At 41.1% G+C, this 22452-nt stretch overlaps 1 protein-coding gene across 1 annotated transcript; it reads left to right on the top strand.

Moving 5' to 3' along the window:
- The first annotated feature begins 1417 nt into the window (after nucleotides 1-1417).
- tcf19l (transcription factor 19 (SC1), like) lies at nucleotides 1418-21876 on the top strand. The gene is made up of 6 exons (XM_034161527.1): nucleotides 1418-1548; nucleotides 4636-5477; nucleotides 7219-7388; nucleotides 11058-11451; nucleotides 11631-12132; nucleotides 20830-21876. Exons 2-6 carry the CDS (start codon nucleotides 5207-5209, stop codon nucleotides 21173-21175), a joined length of 1683 nt encoding a protein of 560 aa, XP_034017418.1. The 5' UTR covers nucleotides 1418-1548; nucleotides 4636-5206; the 3' UTR covers nucleotides 21176-21876.
- The last annotated feature ends 576 nt before the right edge of the window (nucleotides 21877-22452 follow it).

Here is a 22452-nt window from a genome sequence, read left to right as displayed (position 1 = left end):
GATGATAATGGTGATGATGATTAAGGCTGAAGTGAAACTAACACTTACTTTCATTGCTGATTAAGATATTGGTTGCTTTTTGAGAAATACATTTTAAAGCTGAAATGATCAGTTTACCCTAAAGACAGAAATATTAATTAAAACGCCATTTGCAATTTTGCTTAATTAAATTCCTGGTTTTGACAGGCTTGGCTTTGCCTAAAAAAAAATATTCAATTTGAAGTGATTATAGATTGATTTTTTTTTTTTTTATCTTCACATCAGTAAATGTTTGTTTGCATACATTTTAGGCCTGTTTGTTGCATCTGTGTGACTCCTGAAATTATGTATGCATGAAGCACCTAAAATGGACACAAACAGAATTTCTCTTAATTTATTTGCTTTTCATGGTTGCTGGGTCCCGTTAAACACAATTCTCTCAAAATAACATTATTTAAATAGAATTTCAAGAATCTCTACTAAATACCTCATTAAAAACTTATTATATAGAGGGGAAAGTGGCAGACAAAAACCATGCATCATTTAAGAGTGTTTGGTTTGGTGCAACTTAATTGTACTTGAATTACTTTTGCAGTAATTGCAAAAAATGCAGAATTTATGTTTTCAGGATAATATTGATTCAATTGCAATGTGAGTCTGTAATGATATTTTATGTTCAAGACTTTTTTTTCGACCAGGTTACTGATTTGTCTGATTGATTTTTTTTTTTGTTCCCAAGATGAAAACAAGTTTAGACCCTGTCGTGGTTTTGGGTAACCCACATACTTTCTGCAGTTATTGGTTTTATTTATTTTATTGTATTTTTTTTTCCGTTGAATCACACCAGTGAGTTCAGTTTGGGCAAATACTGACTTTTATGATACTTCACCCAATCATCCTGTTTTGTTCAGGAATGAATCAATGATATTATATGATACTTATATTGATATTATTATTATTAACTTTTGTCATCCTTCAGACTTTTTGTAAAGCTGCTTATTTTTTCGGAATCATCTCAATTAAATGCATTTTCAACAAAGAAAAACAGCTGTGTCTCTGCTTTGTTGCTGTTTAAATGTCTTCTTTGCAATCATACTTTCTTATTTAAAAAATAATAATTTGATGCATTTGGTGCACTTTGAGCTCATAATCACAACTGGCTGTCAACTCCAATACACTGAAGTTAAAATAAGTCGAATCTGTTATAATATTTATCAAAGAGCAACAACATGCTCGTAAAAAAAAAAAATCTGGATTTGGATCGATTGGATCCGGATCAATTTCCTGGTCTGCCCTCCTCATGGCGCCCTGGACTGCAGCCAATCAGGACGCAGCAGGTTATGACGTAGGGCGCAGTGCTCGGAAGCCTTAGCTCTGGCGCGCCAAATTTCAAAGCACTTCCTCTTGAGAGGAAGGAGGCGAAAATTTACATCGAAAACTGACTGAAAAGTGGAAAAAGTGTTCCAGGTTGGGGATGCAGTCCGGTGCTCGAACAGGCTGCGGTGTTTGTCGAACGGTGTTTTAGGGGAATAATTGGAGAAAAAGTGGTTTTAATCCGCTGTTACTTATGTAAGTGCTTTGACTTTCTGTGTGCTGACGTCAGCTAGCTTAAAGTTGGCAGCTAAAAATCAGCATCGCTTTATTCTGCATCTTATTTAATCAATATTTAAATTAAATATGCAATTTACACAAGCATTAGACTTGGTTAAAACCAGAAAGACGAGGTCTGAGCGGACATGTCGGTCGTTTCTGTGGGTTATTGTGTCTCGTGACAAAGTGATGCATGCGGTGCTAAAGTTAATGACCTTATTTTAATTAACTTATTTTAAAAATCAACATCAAAATGCTTCTCCTGCGCATATATATATACATATATATGTATATATATATATATGTGTGTGTGTGTGTGTGTGTGTGTGTGTGTGTGTGTGTGTGATAGTGTTTGTTTTAAATATCTTATTTCGTTTTCAGTTATTCCAGCTGTTATTTTAATCAGTTATTTTTGTCTAAAAAAAATAAAATAAATACATTGCATAGTCGATCAAAGTGACATTTTAATTTTTTTTAAAGTACTAATAGCAGTTTTTCTTCACTGACTATTATTTTAAGTATTAGTTTTCCAGACCATAAAATGTTTAAACTGTAACATAAAATAACAATTTCAACTTATTGTAACTATTTAAATTGTAGTTACTTAAACTGACCAGCTTTATATAAACAAATATTTCATTTTACAACAATAAAAAATTCTCGTATTTGAGAAGCTTAGGTATATATTTTTGCCACCATATTTCATTTTTGTCTATTAACTTTCAGTTTTGTGTGTTTATTGATAAATTAATTGTACACACTGTAAAGAGAAAATCATCAGCATTGCCACAGTTTGAGTTGCAGTACTGTTCGATCTTTTATGATGTGGCTAATATACAGTAGGTTATTCCACTACTTATTCAAGATTAGTTTATTTGCCATTTGTAGTTAAAAAAACACATAGGAAATGGTTGTGCTAAAAGCTCAGTGCATCACACACAAGAAAACATTAGACAGACATGGAACAAATTATCACATAAAGACACATTGACACTGTGAAATACAAGGTACAGAGATCAAGTCAAAAAGTTAAGATCAAATAAATAAAATAAAATAAGGTGCTGTCAGGCTTAAAGTGCACTATTCAGGCTGATCACAGGTTGTGGGAAGAAGCTCCTTGCATAACGAGATGTCTTACACCTAATGGAGCGGTACCTTCTTCCAGAGGGAAGAAGCTCAAACATGACTCTTCCAGGGTGACCAGAAGGATCATTTATGATCTGTAAAGCTCGGTTTAAGAGTCTACTTTTGTATAGAGCCTCCAGCACAGGCAGGTCACAGTTCACAATTTTTTTTGGCTGAGCGGACCACCTTATATAACGCTCTCTTGTCTTTGGCAGTAATGTTTCCAAACCAGACAGTGATGGAGCTAACAAGAAGACTTTCAATCGTGCGCCGATAAGAATTCACAAGGATTTTAGAGTTCATGGTGAATTCTCTAAGTTTCCTCAAGAAGAAGAGACGCTGACGAGCCTTTTTGACAATATTTGTGGTGTTTTTGTTCCAACTGAGATCATTAGACGTCAGCCCAAGAAATTTACATTCTTCCACAATTTCGACTTTAGAGTCCTCAATAACAAGAGGTGAATGGCTGTTATTTCGACCAAAGTCAACAACAAGTTCACAAGTTTTAGAAGTGTTCAGGAGCAGATTATTTTCTTTGCTCCAATCCACAACTTTCTGTACCTCAGCTCTGTAACAAGAATCATCATTTGCACTGATCAACCCAATGATAGTTGTGTCATCAGCATATTTAACTATGTGATTACTGTCATGGGAAGCCACACAGTCGTGAGTGTACAGAGTAAAAAGGATGGGACTAAGGATACATCCTTGAGGGGAACCAGTGCTCACAAATGTTTCATCAGAAAGACGGCCATTAATTTTCACTCTCTGAGATCTGTTGGTTAAAAAACTAAAAATCCACTTACAAATGGCATCACCCAAACCAAGAGTCTTAAGTTTTTGAACAAGTCTGGATGGCACAAGAGAGTTAAAAGCCGAACTGTAATCAATAAACAACATTCTAGCATAAGTATTACTAGAGTCCAGGTGGCTATAAATACAGTTCAAGGCAAAAGAGATTGCGTCCTCGACGCTCCTGTTCTGTCTATATGCAAACTGGAGTGGGTCCACAGACACTGGGATCTGGCCTTTAATAAAATCCAGCACCAGACGTTCAAAGCATTTCATTAAAACAGAAGTGAGTGCCACCGGTCTATAATCATTCAAACATGTCACAGGTATTTTCTTTGGCACTGGAATGATAATAGATTTCTTAAAACTTTCTGGGACAGTACAGTTCCTGAGTGACATATTAAAAAGATCCGTAAGAACAGGAGCCAATTGCTCCGAACATAGTTTGAGGACATGAGGAGGGACATTATCAGGGCCAGGGGCCTTACGAACCTTGGTCCTAGATAGTGTACGCTGCACATCCTCCTGCCTCATAGTCAAACTGCTGTGATCCAAGCTTTCAGAGAAAACAACAGGCTCGAGATCAACGGGCTCGAAACAACAATAAAAATTATTCAGATCATTAGGCAAGGCCTAATCAGTGGATACTATATTCTGTGCTTTAGGTTTCCATGAAGTAGCATCTTACAGCATCCACTAAGAAACCACCGTGATTATTGTGAGCTAAAGAGTGTCAACATGGTGTTGAAATTTTACAGGCACCAATTTGACATATTTTAACCTTTTGCATGAACTGTGACGTTGGGTAGTTTTAAATAACAATAGATGCTGTAATAATTGAAATTTGTGATTTACATCCACTAACATATCAATAACAGTGGTCTTTAATCTTTCACATATAAAGTATTTATTTATTTGGCGGATAGTTTAGTTTATTTACATTGCCTCCGTGTGGTCAGAATCAGTGACGTCTCCATGGGGAAATAGTTGCTCTTAAAGGAACTGTTTGTACTATTTTGAAGTCGGAAGTCAGAAACTTTCACATTCTAAGACATCTTAATGCAACATAAACTTACTGTTGTTCCATTAAGTGCAACAGATTTGATGAATCCATGTTGTTTTGTTCTTTTTTTTTTTTTCTTCTTTCAGATCAGACATCCTGCAGTTGCTACACCCTGTCAGGCTTCATGTGTGTGAGATGGCGGATGTCTGAGATTTTAAATGCATGTACACAAAGTCATTGGACAGCTGTTAAACTCTTAAAATATTGAATGTCAAAGCTTCAGCTTCAAGTCACACTTGTCACAGGTTTGCTTTTCATTTCAATGTTTACTGCAAATTGCACAGTGTTTGTTCCAGTGTTTGATAGCCTCCACTTAATGGAGGATTTGCTCTGTTGGAGGCTGTATTATTATAAGTGCACATACTTTACCAGCTTCTACACGACTCTATAATCTCTGTATTTATTCATGTATTCACAGCAGGGCAGAGCAATTTCATACTAATGCAAACACATCTTGCTAAAAGCTCCAACAGTGTGTTCAGGCTACTTTATTTTGTAAAATATATGTTTAACTGTCAGATGCCTCCAGTTTAATATTTGCTTATTAGCACAGACTTCTGTCCCAGAATGCATCACACCCTGTAACTCGGGGTCTTGTCACAGATAAGGTGAGGCAGGTCAGGGCTTAGTGGTGGCAGACGATTAAACCAGTCAGTCATGTTGTCCGGAGTCCAGCCCTGCTTCCAGCTGCTCCGGATTGGTTCCTCAGTGAGCAACTCTGAGCGGGATCTGTACACATTCCGACCGGCGCTAAGCCACTCTGTGTTCCGCCTGGGCCGGGCGGCCGAGCTGTGCGATGTCACGCTGGATTCGGTGTTGGTTTCTCGGATCCACGCTGAGCTGCATGTTGAGAGAGAAGGAAGAGGTGGAGACACTGTGCCGCAGGAGGAGGCCTGGAGGGTCCACATCAAGGACAGGAGCATTCACGGTGAGGGAGGAGTCACACAAACCGACACCATGACAGTCGCACTATGTCTACTTCACATGTGACATACTTGCATGCATGTCCATGTACATGTAAATGTGTGTGAATGAGAGGGAGAATGGTGGAATAGTGCAGTTAGGAGTAGAGGTGGTGAAAGTCAATGAGTTTAAATACTTGGGGTCAACTGTACAAAGTAATGGAGAGCGTGGTAGAGAGATGAAGACAGTGCAGGCAGGAACTATGATATCCGCAAGGGTGAAGAGGAGTGAGAGCAGTTATGTTGTACAGCTTATTGGTGCTAACAAAAAGATGAGGCGGAGTTGAAGATCCTGTGATTTTCTTTGGGAGCAATGAGGATGGACAGGATTAGGAATGAACATATCAGAGGGACAGCTCAGGTGGGACGGTTTGGAGATAAAATCAGAGAGGATGGTTTGAGCATGTGCAGAGGAGGGACACAGGGTATATAGGGAGAAGGATGCTGAGGATGGAGACACCAGGCAGGAAGAGAAGAGGGAGGCCAAAGAGGAGGTTTATGGATGTGATGAAGTAGGACATGGAGATGGTTGGTGAGACAGAGGAAGATGCAGAGGACAGGATGAGATGGAGACTGATGATCTGCTTGGCAACCTCTAAAAGAAGCAGCTGAAAGAAGAAGTTCTAGAAGCTTCTGGAACATGATGGATTGTTGTAGAAACTTCTGGAATATGTGTGACATCACCACGTGTGACTGAGGAGAGAAAAACACCTGATTTGGTGTCACAAATTGTTTTCCTGGAGGACTTTATTCACTTTCAGAATTAAGTTATTTGTAAGGAACGCCTTTGCGTTCATCTGGAGTTTCAATCACAAACTGATTGAAAGTAGCCTGTTCACAGAAACCTGTGAGAGTAGGTGGTCTCTGGGAGCGTGCATCACTGCAGTATGGAACCACCCCAGGTTGTGGATTGCAACCATCCGGGCAGGAGCTCGGCTGAGATGCTGCAGATCCCTCATGCTTTTCCGATCAACATTTGATGGTTTGCAGCTGACTTAATCAGCTGCACCAACCCTGGTGCTGGAGATGTCTTCCATCCCAGCAGGAGGACCAGCCTGATACACTTCTACTGTCTGCACAGAGAATTGTTAAATTTTTACATTTTCTTGCTGCTGTTATTTAATTTTTCTTACAGCTTTTAGTCAAATCTTGAGTTTTAGGCAACAGGAGGATGTGATGAAAGACAAGTTCAGGGTGATGAACTCAGAATCTGAAATCCAGTTTTACGCTCATCATTTCAAGTAATTTCACGGTCACTTTGATACATTTTTACGTTTTTGCTGCTGAAGTGACATTTTAGCATTCAGTGTGCGTTTCTCATCTTGTGCGGCGCTGCTGTTTGATTACCTCGTAGCCTCCCAGCTTCTCAATTATCAGTCTTTTATAGACACTTTTACATTTCCTCTCTAAATGATTTTATTTTGAAGCCGGGCTTGCTTGATTTATTTTTATATTATCGGATGTCAGACGTTCATATATTAAAAGTTGTGTGTTGATTCTACTGTGGGTGACTTTGTGCTGTTTATGTTCATTTTTCTGGTAGCTTGCAGAGTTTCATACTTTTCTCACTGCATCTGCATCAAAAATAGTCTCAAAGTCTTCAGTGAGTGGAATATAAAGAAAAAGAAGTTGCTGCTGTACTGGAACTTTCTGTGGCTGCAGTTTCGATTAATTTTTGGCACTTCTTCTCCGCCCCTATGCTTCTAGGCACCTGGGTCAACGAGGTCCGCCTCCAGCCTGGCGTTCAGTGGGAGCTGTCAGATGGCGACACGTTGACATTTGGTGGGCAGTCGGCACCCGGGAGCCCAGAATTCTATTTTCTCTTTCAAAAGGTCAAAGTTCGGCCTCTGGACTTTGACGCCATCACTATTCCAAAGGTAACTTTTATATTTAAGTAGGGATGAAGCTCTTTCTCACTCAGACTCAGTGTTTCAGTGAAAGTCTGGTGTTTCTGTTGTACTTTACTCTCTGAATATCTTGGTTAAGGTGTCCATTTGGTGGCATATGAGCCTTCACTCATCCATGAACTTAAACTGCTGGATTCTTTCCAGCTATTTTACAGAATGTAGCTGCCAGATAGCTCCCAGAAACCTTTTTGTGTGAAAATGAGATTGGGTTATAATAAATAAAACTATATTATCATAGCCAAGTGGCCTCTGTGCATGTGTATGCGTGCATGTGTATGGCTTTGATCACGGAGAATCTGAGAAGAGCTGACACTTGCTGTTTGGTATGCCTATATGTTGTGGGTCAAGGACAAACGCTGCTAAAATGGAAGGTTAATAGAACTAATATTTTTTGGAGAAATTTGTGATATTAGCTAACAGCACTGAGCAATGAACATTAATAATTACATTCTAGACTCATGCCATTCCATTTGGGGGCAGTAAATCATCACTACAGGGTGGGCCAATAAAATATTTCCACTTTTTGATCGTACACAAGTTTTTGAAATGAGAACTTATTCGAAAATTTTATTTGCAGACTTGTAACAGAAGCATCAAATTAACATTTGATACCAAAGGTTTCCCACTTTGTCTCTTGTTTTCCACAGTTCAATAATGATGACATGTTCAATCCATGCTCCTCTTCTTTGGATTGTAGCTGCAACACGCACATTGAAGTTTGTGATGACATTGCCACACATCTCAAGAGGGATTCTCCGAATTTCTTTTTCATCCGTCTTGAGATGTGTGGCAATGTCATCACAAACTTCAATGTGCGTGTTGCAGCTGTAATCCAAAGGATTAAAGTGGGAAACCTCTGGTATCAAATGTTAAGAAAAAAGTTGATTGATTGATTGCTACCCTCGAAAAATGTCAGCTGGCCTATGGATCCCCACGGCCAACGTGCAAGTATTTTTTGATATATATAACAATAATACACCAATAACAACTTAATAGTGAAGCATAGTTGAGATGCTTGGTATAATTAGGGCTTTATCGGTTATTTCCATTATGTTAGTCTTATTAGTATTTTAAGGTTGTATAAATCCAGGCAGCAGTGATGCAGAAAAAGCTTGTGAGCTGACATCAACTCCATTCTCATCATAAGTGTAGGAACATGGTGTTAACTTATCAATAGAATTGTTTAAAGCTACCGGTTTGAAACATGTTTGAGGATGTTAGAAGCTGATTAAATTTGCCAGTTACTACTGTTAACCAATTTAAAACCATTTTTTGTTAAAAAAACAACAAAAACCCTAACCTTTTGAGAAATTTAAATGGGTTTGACCCCACTTCCACAAAACCATCCACACACACACACACACACACACACACACACACACACACACACAGACACAGACACACACACACACACACACACACAGACAAATTAATGTACAAAACCTGGTGAGCCCTTTTTTTTTTTTTTTTCTTTTTTTACTATTTTATTTTGTTAAATCAGCTTATGATTTTAAAATGAGAGAGCTTGTCCTCAGTGCATTTGTATTTTAGCTGTCTGTGCAAAATGCTGGTGCAAGCAGTTAGCACACGCTTTGTTCCACGCCACCCGTGGCTTGTTCTCCTTATGCGTTTAAAGTAACATCAAGAAGGCCGTCTGGTGTAAAACATGGCATGCTAATCCATATCTGATCTACAGCAGCACCCCCAAGGAAGCAAGAAAGATGAAAATCATCTATTTGCAGAATTTGCTTTATTCCAATTAAGTGTCAAAGGAGGGTAGAGCCTATCCCAGTGGTAAATGGGATTGGCCCCCTGCCTGTCGCAGAGCTGACACATATAGACCAACACATTCACACTTATCAGTTTAGAGTCACCAAAGCTATGTCTTTGGGAGTGGGAGGAAGTTGGAGGAACCCACGCCAACATAGGGAGAACATGCAAACTCTACATAGAAAGGATCAGGCGGAAATCGAACGTGGAACATTTTTGCTTTTAGGTAACATTGCTAACCGCTAATCCACCATCCTGCCCCAAATAAGAGAGTAATTTATCTGCCTCATCTGTCTGTCACAGGATATTGGAGTTCAGTTTAAACAAAATTAACATAGATTTGCAGAGCAGACTAGACTTTTTTTGGGGGGGGGGTTCCCCTGTACCATCACGCCAATATAGTCCTTCTCAAATAATGGGGTGCCCTCCCCCCCAACGCCCAGGGGGGTCGCGTATGACTGCGGGGAACATGCTTTTTTTCCCATACTAAAAAAAAGTGTAATTGCACATCCACTACAGTATGTGGCAGTGGCACTCTCATTATCAGAGTGTGCGCAGGGAGTATTGAGGACTCTAGCATAATGAAACGCAGCTCTTTGTAGGGTTTTTTATTCGCACGACGGTGGGAGAATCATCCCGCTTTGTGAATGCTGCTTCAGTAAACCAGCACCTTTAGCATCATAGCCCCTTAACAGAGGAGCTGAGCAGCAGTAGACATGGTCTCTGTCATGCTGGATGATGCAAGTGCTGCAAAAATAAAAGCTAATTAAAAATAAATAAAAAATCACAAAAAAATAATCATTAAAAAAATTGTTTTATTCATTTTTGTTGTGTTAAAGTGTTTTATATATTGTGCTCCAGAGTAAGTGTTCTGATCAATTTGAATTAATTATTATTTCTTGATTTTATTTCATTTTGTTTTTCAGTATCAAATGGCAGTTGGTCAAAAAACGTTCATAGTTTAAGGATAGATTTTTTTAAATTTCAAGCAAAGTGATGCACATTTTTTTCTGTTAGAGACTAAAAAACAATGTTAATAAAGTTATTCTTTGCTTTAAGTTGATCTAAAGTTCTTTCTTTTTTGTTTTCTTTAATGTTAATCAGGATGCTATGTTATGCAGAGGTGTACTTATAACAATTTTATGGACAAATGATACTATTTATAGTCACAGCGGAGATGTTTTCTTTTTGGGGGGTAACAGAAAATAATTGAGAAGTAATGCGCTAATGTAACAAATGGCTAAAATAACAAGCACAATGCTCTGAATAAATCTGACTGCAGCTGCATCTTAAACTTTGTAAATCTTAAGTTTCACTTTCAACTCTTCTAAATCCAGTTGCACATTCAGCTTTTCCATTATTTGTATGTGCGTGCATGTGTGTGCAAGCCTTTAGTCAACTTTAAAAAAATCTTCATTGAGAAACTGAATTCTTGTTTGTTTTGGTGTCACAGTGTTGCAGGAAAAGTTGTTGTGAATGCAGACATACTTAGGGCCATTGTTTTGTTTTGTTTGTGCAAAGAGTGTAAATGTTCACTGCTCATCATTAGACCAGTGAGCTGCTGAGTTGTTTTCACGGTTATTAACAACTGGGGGAAAATCCAGGCTGGTCCTCCTGTTGGGGTGATGCTCCAAAATGAGTGGGGGGAATTTAATGAGGAGCTGAAAAAAAATTACAGTTACTATCTTAAAACAATAAAATACTAAAGTTTTAGAAGTTGGTAATAAATATATCAATAGAATAAGTTCCAAGTTGTAAAGTTGACCGACATTTGGAACAACAGAATAAAAATCTATAATATCTTTATTGTTTTGAAGTTGTCTTCAACTTGGTGTCATCAGTTACTAACCTGAATGAACTGTTGTGTAGGCGGGAACCTTCTCCTCTGACATACAGAACCGGATCAGGACCAACCTGGACCAAAAGGCGGCATCCAATATCGACCTGTCCAGCCTGTCAATCAACCGGGCCACCGTCATCCTCAACTCTATCGGCAGCCTCAGCAAGATGAAGGGCAGCACCTGGACCTTTAAGAGGAGCAACAGCCACGGTGGAACCTCCTCGGACCCGGGCTGCTCCTCCTCGCCGCCTCTAGCTGTAGGCTTCTCGTCCCTGCTCCCTCCCTCCACGCCTCCATCGTTCACTGCTGCCTCCTCGGCTTCTTTGACGAAGTCCCTCCCACCGGCTTCCAGGAACAGGAGAAAGTCTGCGCACACGGTGCTTCTAGAGGATGACAGCTCGGACGAACCTCGACGTCAAGGAGGTGTGGCTTCAGGTTTAAGTGAATTTTTTTTTTACAATATAAAATTTTAGCTGGAAGGTTGAATTTAAATAAAATTTTATAAGTACAAAAGTAAAACATGGCAGATGGAACAGACTAATCTGGACAACAAGTGCAAAGTTTAACATTTAAGAGAAATTATGACTTTCCATGCTGCACAGCTGTGGGAGTTGTGGAAGATGGTCAGAGAGCACGAGGGAAAAGACGGCGCCTCTACAAATCCGAGTCAGAGGGTTTCAGCTCCCCTCCACCTCTGCCACTCCAGCCCAAGAGCCACCACGACATCAGGCGGCTGATGGAGGCCAAATCCTTCCCCGTCGGCATCAGGACCATTGGCAGTTTCCACGGTGCCGTGACGAACAGCAGACTCGGCCACCAGCATCTCATCCAGGCGTCCTACGGCAACCCCGACTTTCACAAGCAAGAGCTGCAGACGCACCACGTCCAGATGGTGAAGCACGCAAACCTCGTAGCCCTCCGCCAACAGAAAGTCACACTGAGGCCTCGGTCGGCACCACGAGGCAGGCGGAGGGCTCACAGCGCTGCAGTCTTCTCCCCTCTAGTGGTGGGAGGGGAGAGCTACAGTTTGGCCTCACCCTCGGTGAGGATCTGCACAGAAGACAGAGGCGGGAGTCACTGCAACAGATTTCACCATCCAACAGGGTAAGCATGGTTCAACGATTCTTTAAAAGATTCTTTTTCTCCCCTCAAAACCTGTCCAGCTCTTAACAAAGGCTATCATATAACCTCCATCCTCCACTACGAGTTGGTAAATACTGGTGATGTCAATGCTAGAAATGATTGTAGTATCCCCCCCCCCCCCCCCACACACACACACAGAGTTAATTTATGTATTTATTTATTTATTGTAAATATCTAATTGTAATGTATTTTATTATATAGCTATGACGCTGATATTTTCCCGTATCAGACTGGCCCGGATCGCATATCAGATTATCAGAGTAACTTTGTTTACAGTTTTCACGGCGCGAAATAAAACAAAAAGCGAACAAAGAAAATGGAGGAATTAACAGCAAACAAGCTCGAAGTGGACGTCCAAAGACCAACAAGACGAAAACACGGCTCCGACCAGTCAAGAACAGATTGAAAACTTCCTTACAAACTAGAAAGTTAAAAACACGAATAGAAAAGCCAAGTCACACATAAACATACTCCACAAATATCTAAACAGCATCGGAAAAAACACACAGATTGAAAGTTTACCAGCTAACGACTGGACCATCTGTTAGCAAGTTCTTCACGGAGGTGAAGTGAACAAGTCTCTGACTATGTGCCATCAGCAGCTTTCATAATCGGGTGAAACCAGAAGTTTGCATATATATATATATATATATATATATAAAAATGAAGAGTTCAGATGTAAAACCCAGTATCTCCAAACCATAAATTTTTAGTTGATGTCAACATGTACTTGGCGCAAAATATGAAAGAATTTGAACAAACTGTTTTCATGTTATTGATGAAAGTCTGTGCATTTTCGCATAGGGTTTCCTTTAAATCTCCATTTTCAACTGCATTTTTCTCCATTTGGAAAAAAAGGAAAGGACTTACTGGGTTTTGCATCTGAACTCTTCATATATAATATAAATAATAGCCACTTGGTCTGCATGAGAAAATATCATACCTCTGTCAACACCTCGGCCTGATATTTTCCCGTGCAGACTTTGTGCTGTTAATAATGCTTGAATATCACAGTATTAATAGTTTAAAACTATGGGACCCCTTTAACACACACACACACACACACACACACATATATGTATGTATATATATATATATATATATATATATACACACAAGGTCTGTCCATAAAGTATAGGTCCTTTTAATTTGTTTCAAAAACTATATGGATTTCATTCATATGTTTTAACGTCAGACATGCCTGAACCCTCGTGCGCATGCGTGAGTTTTTCTACGCCTGTCGGTGACGTCATTCGCCTGTGAGCACTCCTTGTGGGAGGAGTCGTCCAGCCCCTCGTCGGAATTCCTTTGTCTGAGAAGTTGCTGAGAGACTGGCGCTTTGTTTGATCAAAATTTTTTCTAAACCTGTGAGACACATCGAAGTGGACACAGTTCGAAAAATTAAGCTGGTTTTCAGTGAAAATTTTAACGTCTGATGAGAGATTTTGAGGTGATACTGTCGCTTTATGGACTTCCCACGGTGCGAGACGTCGCGCAGCACTCTCAGGCGCCATCATCAGCCTGTTTCAAGCTGAAAACCTCCACATTTCAGGCTCTATTGATCCAGGACGTCGTGAGAGAACAGAGACGTTTCAGAAGTCGGTTTCAGCATTTTATCCGGATATTCCACTGTTAAAGGAGATTTTTTTAATGAAAGACATGCGGGCGGATTGCAGCGTCGGCTCGCAGCCGCCGCGACGCTCCGCCACAGGAAAAACACCTCTGTTGGAAGCCTTAAGGACAAGTTGGAACATGTCCAGCTGTTAAACAATTTTTCATATACTCACTCCACTGAAAGCCATCAAAAGCCGCCTGGATTTTACAAATGGTTATCAACACGGAGGTGTTTTTCCTGTGCCGCCGCACCGTCCCGACGCGCGGACCCGTCCGCACGTCTTTAATTAGAAAAATCTCCTTTAACAGTGGAATATCCGGATAAAATGCTGAAACCGACTTCTTCTGAAACGTCTCTGTTCTCTCATGACGTCCTGGATCAATAGAGCCTGAAATGTGGAGGTTTTCAGCTTGAAACAGGCTGATGATGGCGCCTGAGAGCGCTGCGCGACGTCTCGCACCGTGGGAAGTCCTTAAAGCGACACAATCACCTCAAAATCTCTCATCAGCCGTTAAAATTTTCACTGAAAACCAGCTTAATTTTTCGAACCGTGTCCACTTCGGTGTGTCTCACAGGTTTAGAAAAAATTTTGATCAAACAAAGCGCCAGTCTCTCAGCAACTTCTCAGACAAAGGAATTCCGACGAGGGGCTGGATGACTCCTCCCACAAGGAGTGCTCACAGGCGAATGACGTCACCGACAGGCGTGGAAAAACTCACGCATGCGCACGAGGGTTCAAGCATGTCTGACGTAAAAACATATGAATGAAATCCATATAGTTTTTGAAAAAAATAAAAAGGACCTATACTTTATGGACAGACCTCGTATATATATATATGTGTGTGTGTGTGTGTGTGTGTGTGTGTAAATAGTTGTTTAGTGGCTCCCATGTTGCCACTCATTAGAAGAGATGCAAAGAGGAGAAACATTTGCAAATGGTCACCTTAAATACCCTTTCTCATGATTGGATTCACCTGTGTAAGGAGGTCAAGGGTCAGTTAATGAGCTTACAAACCAGTTTTGTGTTCCAATAATTAGTGCTAAATGTATTCAAATCAGTAAAATGACAAAGGTGCCCAAATTTATGTACCTGCCCATTTTTTGGTTAAATAATTATTGCACACTTTCTGTAAATACTAGAAACTTCATTTCACTTCTGAAATATCACTGTTTGTCTGCTATATGATATATTTAAGTGAAATTTCTGATCCAGACAACCAGTAATTTATAAAGGAAAATCATGAAAGTTATCAGGGGTGCCCAAATTTTTGCATACAGCTGTGTACAACCCAAAGAACAATGAAGTTGGGACATTGTGTGAAATGTAAATTAAAAATAGAATACAATGATTTGCAAATCCTCTTCAACCTATATTCAATTGAATACACCACAAAGACAAGATATTTATTCATACTGAGAGACTTTTTTGTTTGTGTGCAAATATTTGCTCATTTTGAAATGGATGCCTGCAACACATTTCAAAAAAGCTGGGACAGGGGCAACAAAACACTGGGAAAGTTGATGAATGCTCAAAGGACACCTGTTTGGAACATTACACAGGTGAACAGGTTAACTGGAAATAGGTGAGTGTCATGATAGGTTATAAAAGGAGCATCCCCAAAAGGTTCAGCCGTTCACAAGCAAAGATCGGGTGAGGATCACCACTTTGTGGACAACTGCTTGAAAAAATTAGTCCAACAGTTTAAGAACAATGTTTCTCAACGTTCAATTGCAAGGAATTTAGAGATTCCATCATATACAGTCTATAATATAATCAGAAGATTGAGAGAATCTGGAGAACTTTTTACATGTAAGCGGCAAGGCCGAAAACCAACATTGAATGCCCGTGACCTTCGACCCCTCAGGCAGCACTGCATTAAAAACCGACATCATTGTGTAAAGGATTTTACCGCATGGGCTCAGGAACACTTCAGAAAACCATCGTCAGTTAACACAGGTTGTTGCTACATCTACAAGTGCAAGTTAAAACTCTACCATGCAAAGTGAAAGCCATACATCAACAACATCCAGAAAAACCGCTGCCTTCTCTGGGCCTGAGCTCATTTGAAATGAACAGGCAAAGTGGAAACGTGTGCTGTGGTCTGATGAGTCCACATTTCAAATTGTTTTTGGAAATCATGGATGTCGTGTCCTCTGGACAAAAGAGGGAAAAGACCATCCAGATTGTTACCAGCGCTAAGTTCAAAAGCCAGCATCTGTGATGGTATGGGGGTGTGTTAGTGCCCATGGCATGGGCAACTTACACATCTGTGATGGCCCCCATCAATGCTGAAAGATACATCCAGGTTTTGGAGCAGCACATGCTGCCATCCAAGCAACTTCTTTTCCAGGGATGTCCCTGCTTATTTCAGCAAGACAATGCCAAGACACATTCTGCATGTGTTACAACAGCATGGCTTCGTAGTGAAAGAGTGCGAGTACTAGACTTGCCTTCCTGCAGTCCAGACCTGTCGCCCATTGGAAAATGTGTGGCGCATTATGAAGCGTAAAAATACGACAACGGAGACCCCAGACTGTTGAACAACTGAAGTCGTACATCAAGCAAGAATGGGAGAGAATTCCACCTACAAAGCTTCAACAATTAGTGTAACACAGTGGTAAACATGCCTCTGTCCCAGCTTTTTTGTAACGTGTTGCAGGCATCCATTTCAAAATGAGCAAATATTTGCACAAAAACAAAGTTTATCAGATTGAACATTAAATATCTTGTCTTTGTGGTGTATTAAATTGAATATAGGTTGAAGAGGATTTGCAAATCATTATATTCTGTTTTTATTTACATTTTACACAACGCCCCAACTTCAGTGGAATTGGGGTTGTATTTTAACAGGTGTCTTGACTCACCAGAACATGGGGAGAAAAACGTTTATCGATTTTCGTGTGTGTGTGTGTGTGTGTGTGTGTGTGTGTGTGTGTGTGTGTGTGTGTATATATATATATATATATATATATACGAGGGCTGTCAATAAAGTTACGGTCCTTTTTATTTTTTTTCAAAAACTATATGGATTTCATTCATATGTTTTTACGTCAGACATGCTTGAACCCTCGTGCGCATGCGTGAGTTTTCCACGCCTGTCGGTGACGTCATTCGCCTGTGAGCACTCCTTGTGGGAGGAGTCGTCCAGCCCCTCGTCGGAATTCCTTTGTCTGAGAAGTTGCTGAGAGACTGGCGCGTTGTTTGATCAAAATTTTTTCTAAACCTGTGAGACACATCGAAGTGGACACGGTTCGAAAAATTAAGCTGGTTTTCAGTGAAAATTTTAACGGCTGATGAGAGATTTTGAGGTGATACTGTCGCTTTAAGGACTTTTCACGGTGCGAGACGTCGCGCAGCGCTCTCAGGCGGCGTCGTCAGCCTGTTCAAGCTGAAAACCTCCACATTTCAGGCTCTATTGATCCAGGACGTCGTGAGAGAACAGAGAAGTTTCAGAAGAAGTCGGTTTCAGCATTTTATCCGGATATTCCACTGTTAAAGGAGATTTTTTTAATGAAAGACGTGCGGACGGGTCCGCGCGTCGGGACGCAGCCGCCGCGACGCTCCGCCACAGGAAAAACACCTCTGTTGAAAGCCTTAAGGACAAGTTGGAACATGTCCTGCCTGTTAAACAATTTCTCATATACTCACTCCACTGAAAGCCATCAAAAGCCGCCTGGATTTTACAAATGGTTATCAACACGGAGGTGTTTTTCCTGTGCCGCCGCACCGCGTCGGCTGCGTCCCGACGCGCGGATCCGTCCACACGTCTTTCATTAAAAAAATCTCCTTTAACAATGGAATATCCGGATAAAATGCTGAAACCGACTTCTTCTGAAACTTCTCTGTTCTCTCACGACGTCCTGGATCAATAGAGCCCGAAATGTGGAGGTTTTCAGCTTGAACAGGCTGATGACGCTGCCTGAGAGCGCTGCACGACGTCTCGCACCGTGAAAAGTCCTTAAAGCGACAGAATCACCTCAAAATCTCTCATCAGCTGTTAAAATTTTCACTGAAAACCAGCTTAATTTTTCGAACCGTGTCCACTTCGATGTGTCTCACAGGTTTAGAAAAAATTTTGATCAAACAACGCGCCAGTCTCTCAGCAACTTCTCAGATAAAGGAATTCCGACGAGGGGCTGGACGACTCCTCCCACAAGGAGTGCTCACAGGCGAATGACGTCACCGACAGGCGTGGAAAAACTCACGCATGCGCACGAGGGTTCAAGCATGTCTGACGTAAAAACATATGAATGAAATCCATATAGTTTTTGAAAAAAATAAAAAGGACCGTTACTTTATTGACAGCCCTCGTATATATATACACTCAACAAAAATATAAACACAACACTTTTGGTTTTGCTCCCATTTTGTATGAGATGAACTCAAAGATCTAAAACTTTTTCCACCAACACAATATCACCATTTCCCTCAAATATTGTTCACAAACCAGTCGAAATCTGTGATAGTGAGCACTTCTCCTTTGCTGAGATAATCCATCCCACCTCACAGGTGTGCCATACCAAGATGCTGATTAGACACCATGATTAGTGCACAGGTGTGCCTTAGACTGCCCACAATAAAAGACCACTCTGAAATGTGCAGTTTTGTTTTATTGGGGGGGGGGGGGGGGATATCAGTCAGTATCTGGTGTGACCACCATTTGCCTCATGCAGTGCAACACATCTTCGCATCATCCGTGAAGAGAACACCTCTCCAACGTGCCAAACGCCAGCGAATGTGAGCATTTGCCCACTCAAGTTGGTTACGACGACGAACTGGAGTCAGGTCGAGACCCCAATGAGGACGACGAGCATGCAGATGAGCTTCCCTGAGACGGTTTCTGACAGTTTGTGCAGAAATTCTTTGGTTATGCAAACCAATTGTTCCAGCAGCTGTCCGAGTGGCTGGTCTCAGACGATCTTGGAGGTGAACATGCTGGATGTGGAGGTCCTGGGCTGGTGTGGTTACACGTGGTCTGCGGTTGTGAGGCTGGTTGGATGTACTGCCAAATTCTCTGAAACACCTTTGGAGACGGCTTATGGTAGAGAAATGAACATTCAATACACGAGCAACAGCTCTGGTTGACATTGCTGCTGTCAGCATGCCAATTGCACGCTCCCTCAAATCTTGCAACATCTGTGGCATTGTGCTGTGTGATAAAACTGCACCTTTCAGAGTGGCCTTTTATTGTGGACAGTCTAAGGCACACCTGTGCACTAATCATGGTGTCTAATCAGCATCTTGATATGGCACACCTGTGAGGTGGGATGGATTATCTCAGCAAAGGAGAAGTGCTCACTATCACAGATGTAGACTGGTTTGTGAACAATATTTGAGAGAAATGGTGATATTGTGTATGTGGAAAAAGTTTTAGATCTTTGAGTTCATCTCATACAAAACCAAAAGTGTTGCGTTTATATTTTTGTTGAGTGTGTGTGTGTGTGTGTGTGTATATATGTATATATATATATATATATACCCACACACTTGTTCTCAAAAGTTTACATACCCTTACAGAATTGTTTTTTTTTTTTTTTTGGCCAGTTTTCAGAGCATGTGAACACACAAACACAAAAACATTTTTCACTCATGGTTCGTGGTTGTGTTCAGCCATTTATATCAAAGAACTGTTCATCTTTTGAAATCATAATGACAACCGAAACTAACAAATGACCCTCATCAAAAGTATATTCCCTGGTGATTTTGGCCTGATAACATGCACAAAAGCTGACACAAATGGGTTTGAATGGCTACAAAAGATAGTCATCCTCACCTGTCATCTGTTTGATTGTACTCAGTGTGTGTGTGTGTGTGTGTGTGTGTGTGTGTGTGTGTGTGTGTGTGTGTGTGTGTATAAAGGTCAGTGAGTTTCTGGGCTCCTGACAGACCCTTGCATCTTTCATCCAGTGCTACACTGGCATTTCTGAGTCATATGGAAAGCAAAAGCATTGTCAAAGAAAAGGTAATTGAACTGTGTAAAACAGGAAGGGATATAAAAAGATATCCAAGGGACTGAGAATGCCAATCAGAAGTGTTAAAGCTTGATTTAAAAAGTGGAAAATGAGGGATTCCATTACTATGCAAATGTCACAACGTATCCTGTTTACAATACGCCAAACAGCACAGAGACTAAAGTCATTTGGAGTGATGAGACCAAAATTGAAGGTTTTTGGCCACAACCATAAACATTACATTTGGAGTGGAGTCAACAATGTTGATGATGAAAGGTACACTATGCCTACTGTGAAACATAGAGATGAATCGCTGATGATTTGGGGATGTGTGAGCTACAAAGGCACAGTAAACTTGATTAAGATTGATGGCAGGAATGCATCATGTTACCACAAAATATTGAAGGACAATTTGCACTCATCAGCCCAAAAGCTGCACATGGGACGTACTTGGACGTTCCAATGTGACAACGATCCAAAACACAAGGTCAAGATGACTTGTCACTGGCTACAGCAGAATAAAGTGAAGGTTCTGGAGTGGCCATCTCAGTGTCTTGACCTCAATATCATTGAGCCACTCTGGGAGATCTCAAACGTGCAGTTAATGTAAGACAGCCCAGAAACTGAAGGCTTTTTGCCAAGTGGAATGGGCATCTTTGCCATCAGAGAAAATAAAGAGCCTCGTCCACAACTACCACAAAAGACCCCAAGCTGTCACTGATGTTAAAGGGGGCACACGGCATTAAGAATGGGTATATAAACTTTTGATCTGTTGTCATTATGATTTAAAAAGAGTAAACAGTTGTTTGACAACAAATGGCTTCACACAACCACTAACCATGAACTGTCAGGGTAGGCACCGAATGCCCTTATCCCACGAGCATGGATCAGCACAAGTTGGGAAAGGTTGATCAAACCTGTGCCACTTTTTCAGGCGCTCTGTTGGACTCCCAGAGGGATTGAGGCAGCCCAGTGTTAGCTCGATTCAATTGTGCACCAACCTTAACACTGAGCACCGACGACCCTGAAATTAGAACTGAGGATGGAGAATACACATAGTATTCCTTTAATTATTTTTTTTTTCCTTGCAGAAAGCGACAGGGACGCCCGAGAAAACATCCTCCACCTCCTCTGCCTTCCCTCCCCTCTCCTTCATCTTCTTCTTCCTCATCCACCTCCTCTGCCTCGGGCTCCTCCTCCTCGGGCTCCTCATCTTCCTCCTCTGAGGACGAGGATGATGACGATGAAGAGGAGGAGGGGCTAATCGGAGCTGTGGAACCGTGCGCAGCCCCACGGTGTCGCCTGCCCCAGCAGGACACGGTGCAGTGGATCCAGTGCGACGTGTGTGACGCTTGGTACCACATAGACTGTCTCCACGTGGACCGCAAGAAACTCCTGATGGACCCCAATGCCGACTTCCACTGTGGCTGTCGCTGACACAGTGAGGCACTGCATTGGACCGTGTTGGAACCAAATGAAATTTCAAGTTGAGTCAGATTGTTTTACGCCTGATTTATTTTTGTACAATCACAGCCGCGGACTTCAACAGATCTCCCCTTAACGACAGACATGTTCTGACGCTCTCCTCTATTTAAGCACTTCTGCAGAAACATTTTCCTTCTGCTTTTACATCCTGACCTCCCGCTGCTGTGAAATGCAGCGTGCATGTTGCTCTGTTTCACGATGAACACTGGAAGGTGAAATCTTAATGAAGCATCAGATTTAATTCTAGTTTTAAATGTTTGTAGAAGACGTAATGTAAAAGTCTTAATGCGCCGTCATTGAATGTGGTTAACAGAGTGCTTCATTTCAGACGGCTGTGTTGGATGTCTGTCAGTGTGATTAAAACGCCGTTTTCAAAGATTGATCACCCAAAAACCACTGCTCAGGTTCCTGTCCACTTTGGAGCAACTTGAATGACTTAGTCCATGAGCCAGTAGACAGTTTTCACCACCACCCTGGGATGGCCACCGTAGTTTTGTGTTGGTTATGGTGCACTGAGGCTGGATTGTAGGTGTTGTTTGTTCCCCTTAAGTGGAACTGAAAACCTGCTTGTCTGTGGACTAACTGAACAACAGAAGAAGATGATGATTAAAATATTAAGTAGAACATTTCAAGTTGTTTGAATTTTTTTCCCCACGAAAAGCACAAAACCAGCAGTGACGTGAGCTCTTCGGGCATAAGTAAAGACTCAGACTGACATGCTGGCCTTATACTTTGAAGTATTGTAAATATGCTGCAGAATCCTACCTGGTGATTAATGCAGTGAAGTGCTGTCATAGGAATGATGATTTCTTCCGATTTATCGCGACTGTGCCGTCAGTCTACCGTTGACTGGGCATCTCAGTAAAGAGCCGCGCAGGCGACCCTGCTGCACAAACTGTTTAAAATGCTCCGTAAGGTCATGATGTAGTTTAGCTTGAATCTGTGAGGTGTCATCCTGTGACCGATGTCTTTACTAGCGCAAACCAAACTCAGCATGATGGCATATTTATTTATTGACAGTTTGACAGTAACGGTTGACCTTTGAGAGCTGAGGTCACATTGATCTTTTGGGACCTTCAATGAACATGTGATGAAATGAACTTCTGACACCTCGCATGTAGTTTAAACAAAAAAACACACCAACATGGTTAAACATGCAGAAATGTCTGTTTTATTGCTAGGAGGCGCGGTAAGGACGCTAATGTTAAGCGGCTGCTGTATTGTTGGGG

Source organism: Thalassophryne amazonica, chromosome 20, assembly GCF_902500255.1.
Source record: "Thalassophryne amazonica chromosome 20, fThaAma1.1, whole genome shotgun sequence".
NCBI classification, from domain to species: domain Eukaryota; kingdom Metazoa; phylum Chordata; class Actinopteri; order Batrachoidiformes; family Batrachoididae; genus Thalassophryne; species Thalassophryne amazonica.
Note: the sequence above shows the minus strand (reverse complement) of the source record. Positions and strands in the feature narration are given on the sequence as shown.

Coding starts and splice junctions, on each gene's coding strand:
- tcf19l (XM_034161527.1), top strand. CDS start 5,207: ATGTTGTCCGGAGTCCAGCCCTGCTTCCAGCTGCTCCGGATTGGTTCC. Junction 7,389..11,057: donor ACGCCATCACTATTCCAAAG/GTAACTTTTATA, acceptor ACTGTTGTGTAG/GCGGGAACCTTCTCCTCTGA. Junction 12,133..20,829: donor AGATTTCACCATCCAACAGG/GTAAGCATGGTT, acceptor TTTTCCTTGCAG/AAAGCGACAGGGACGCCCGA.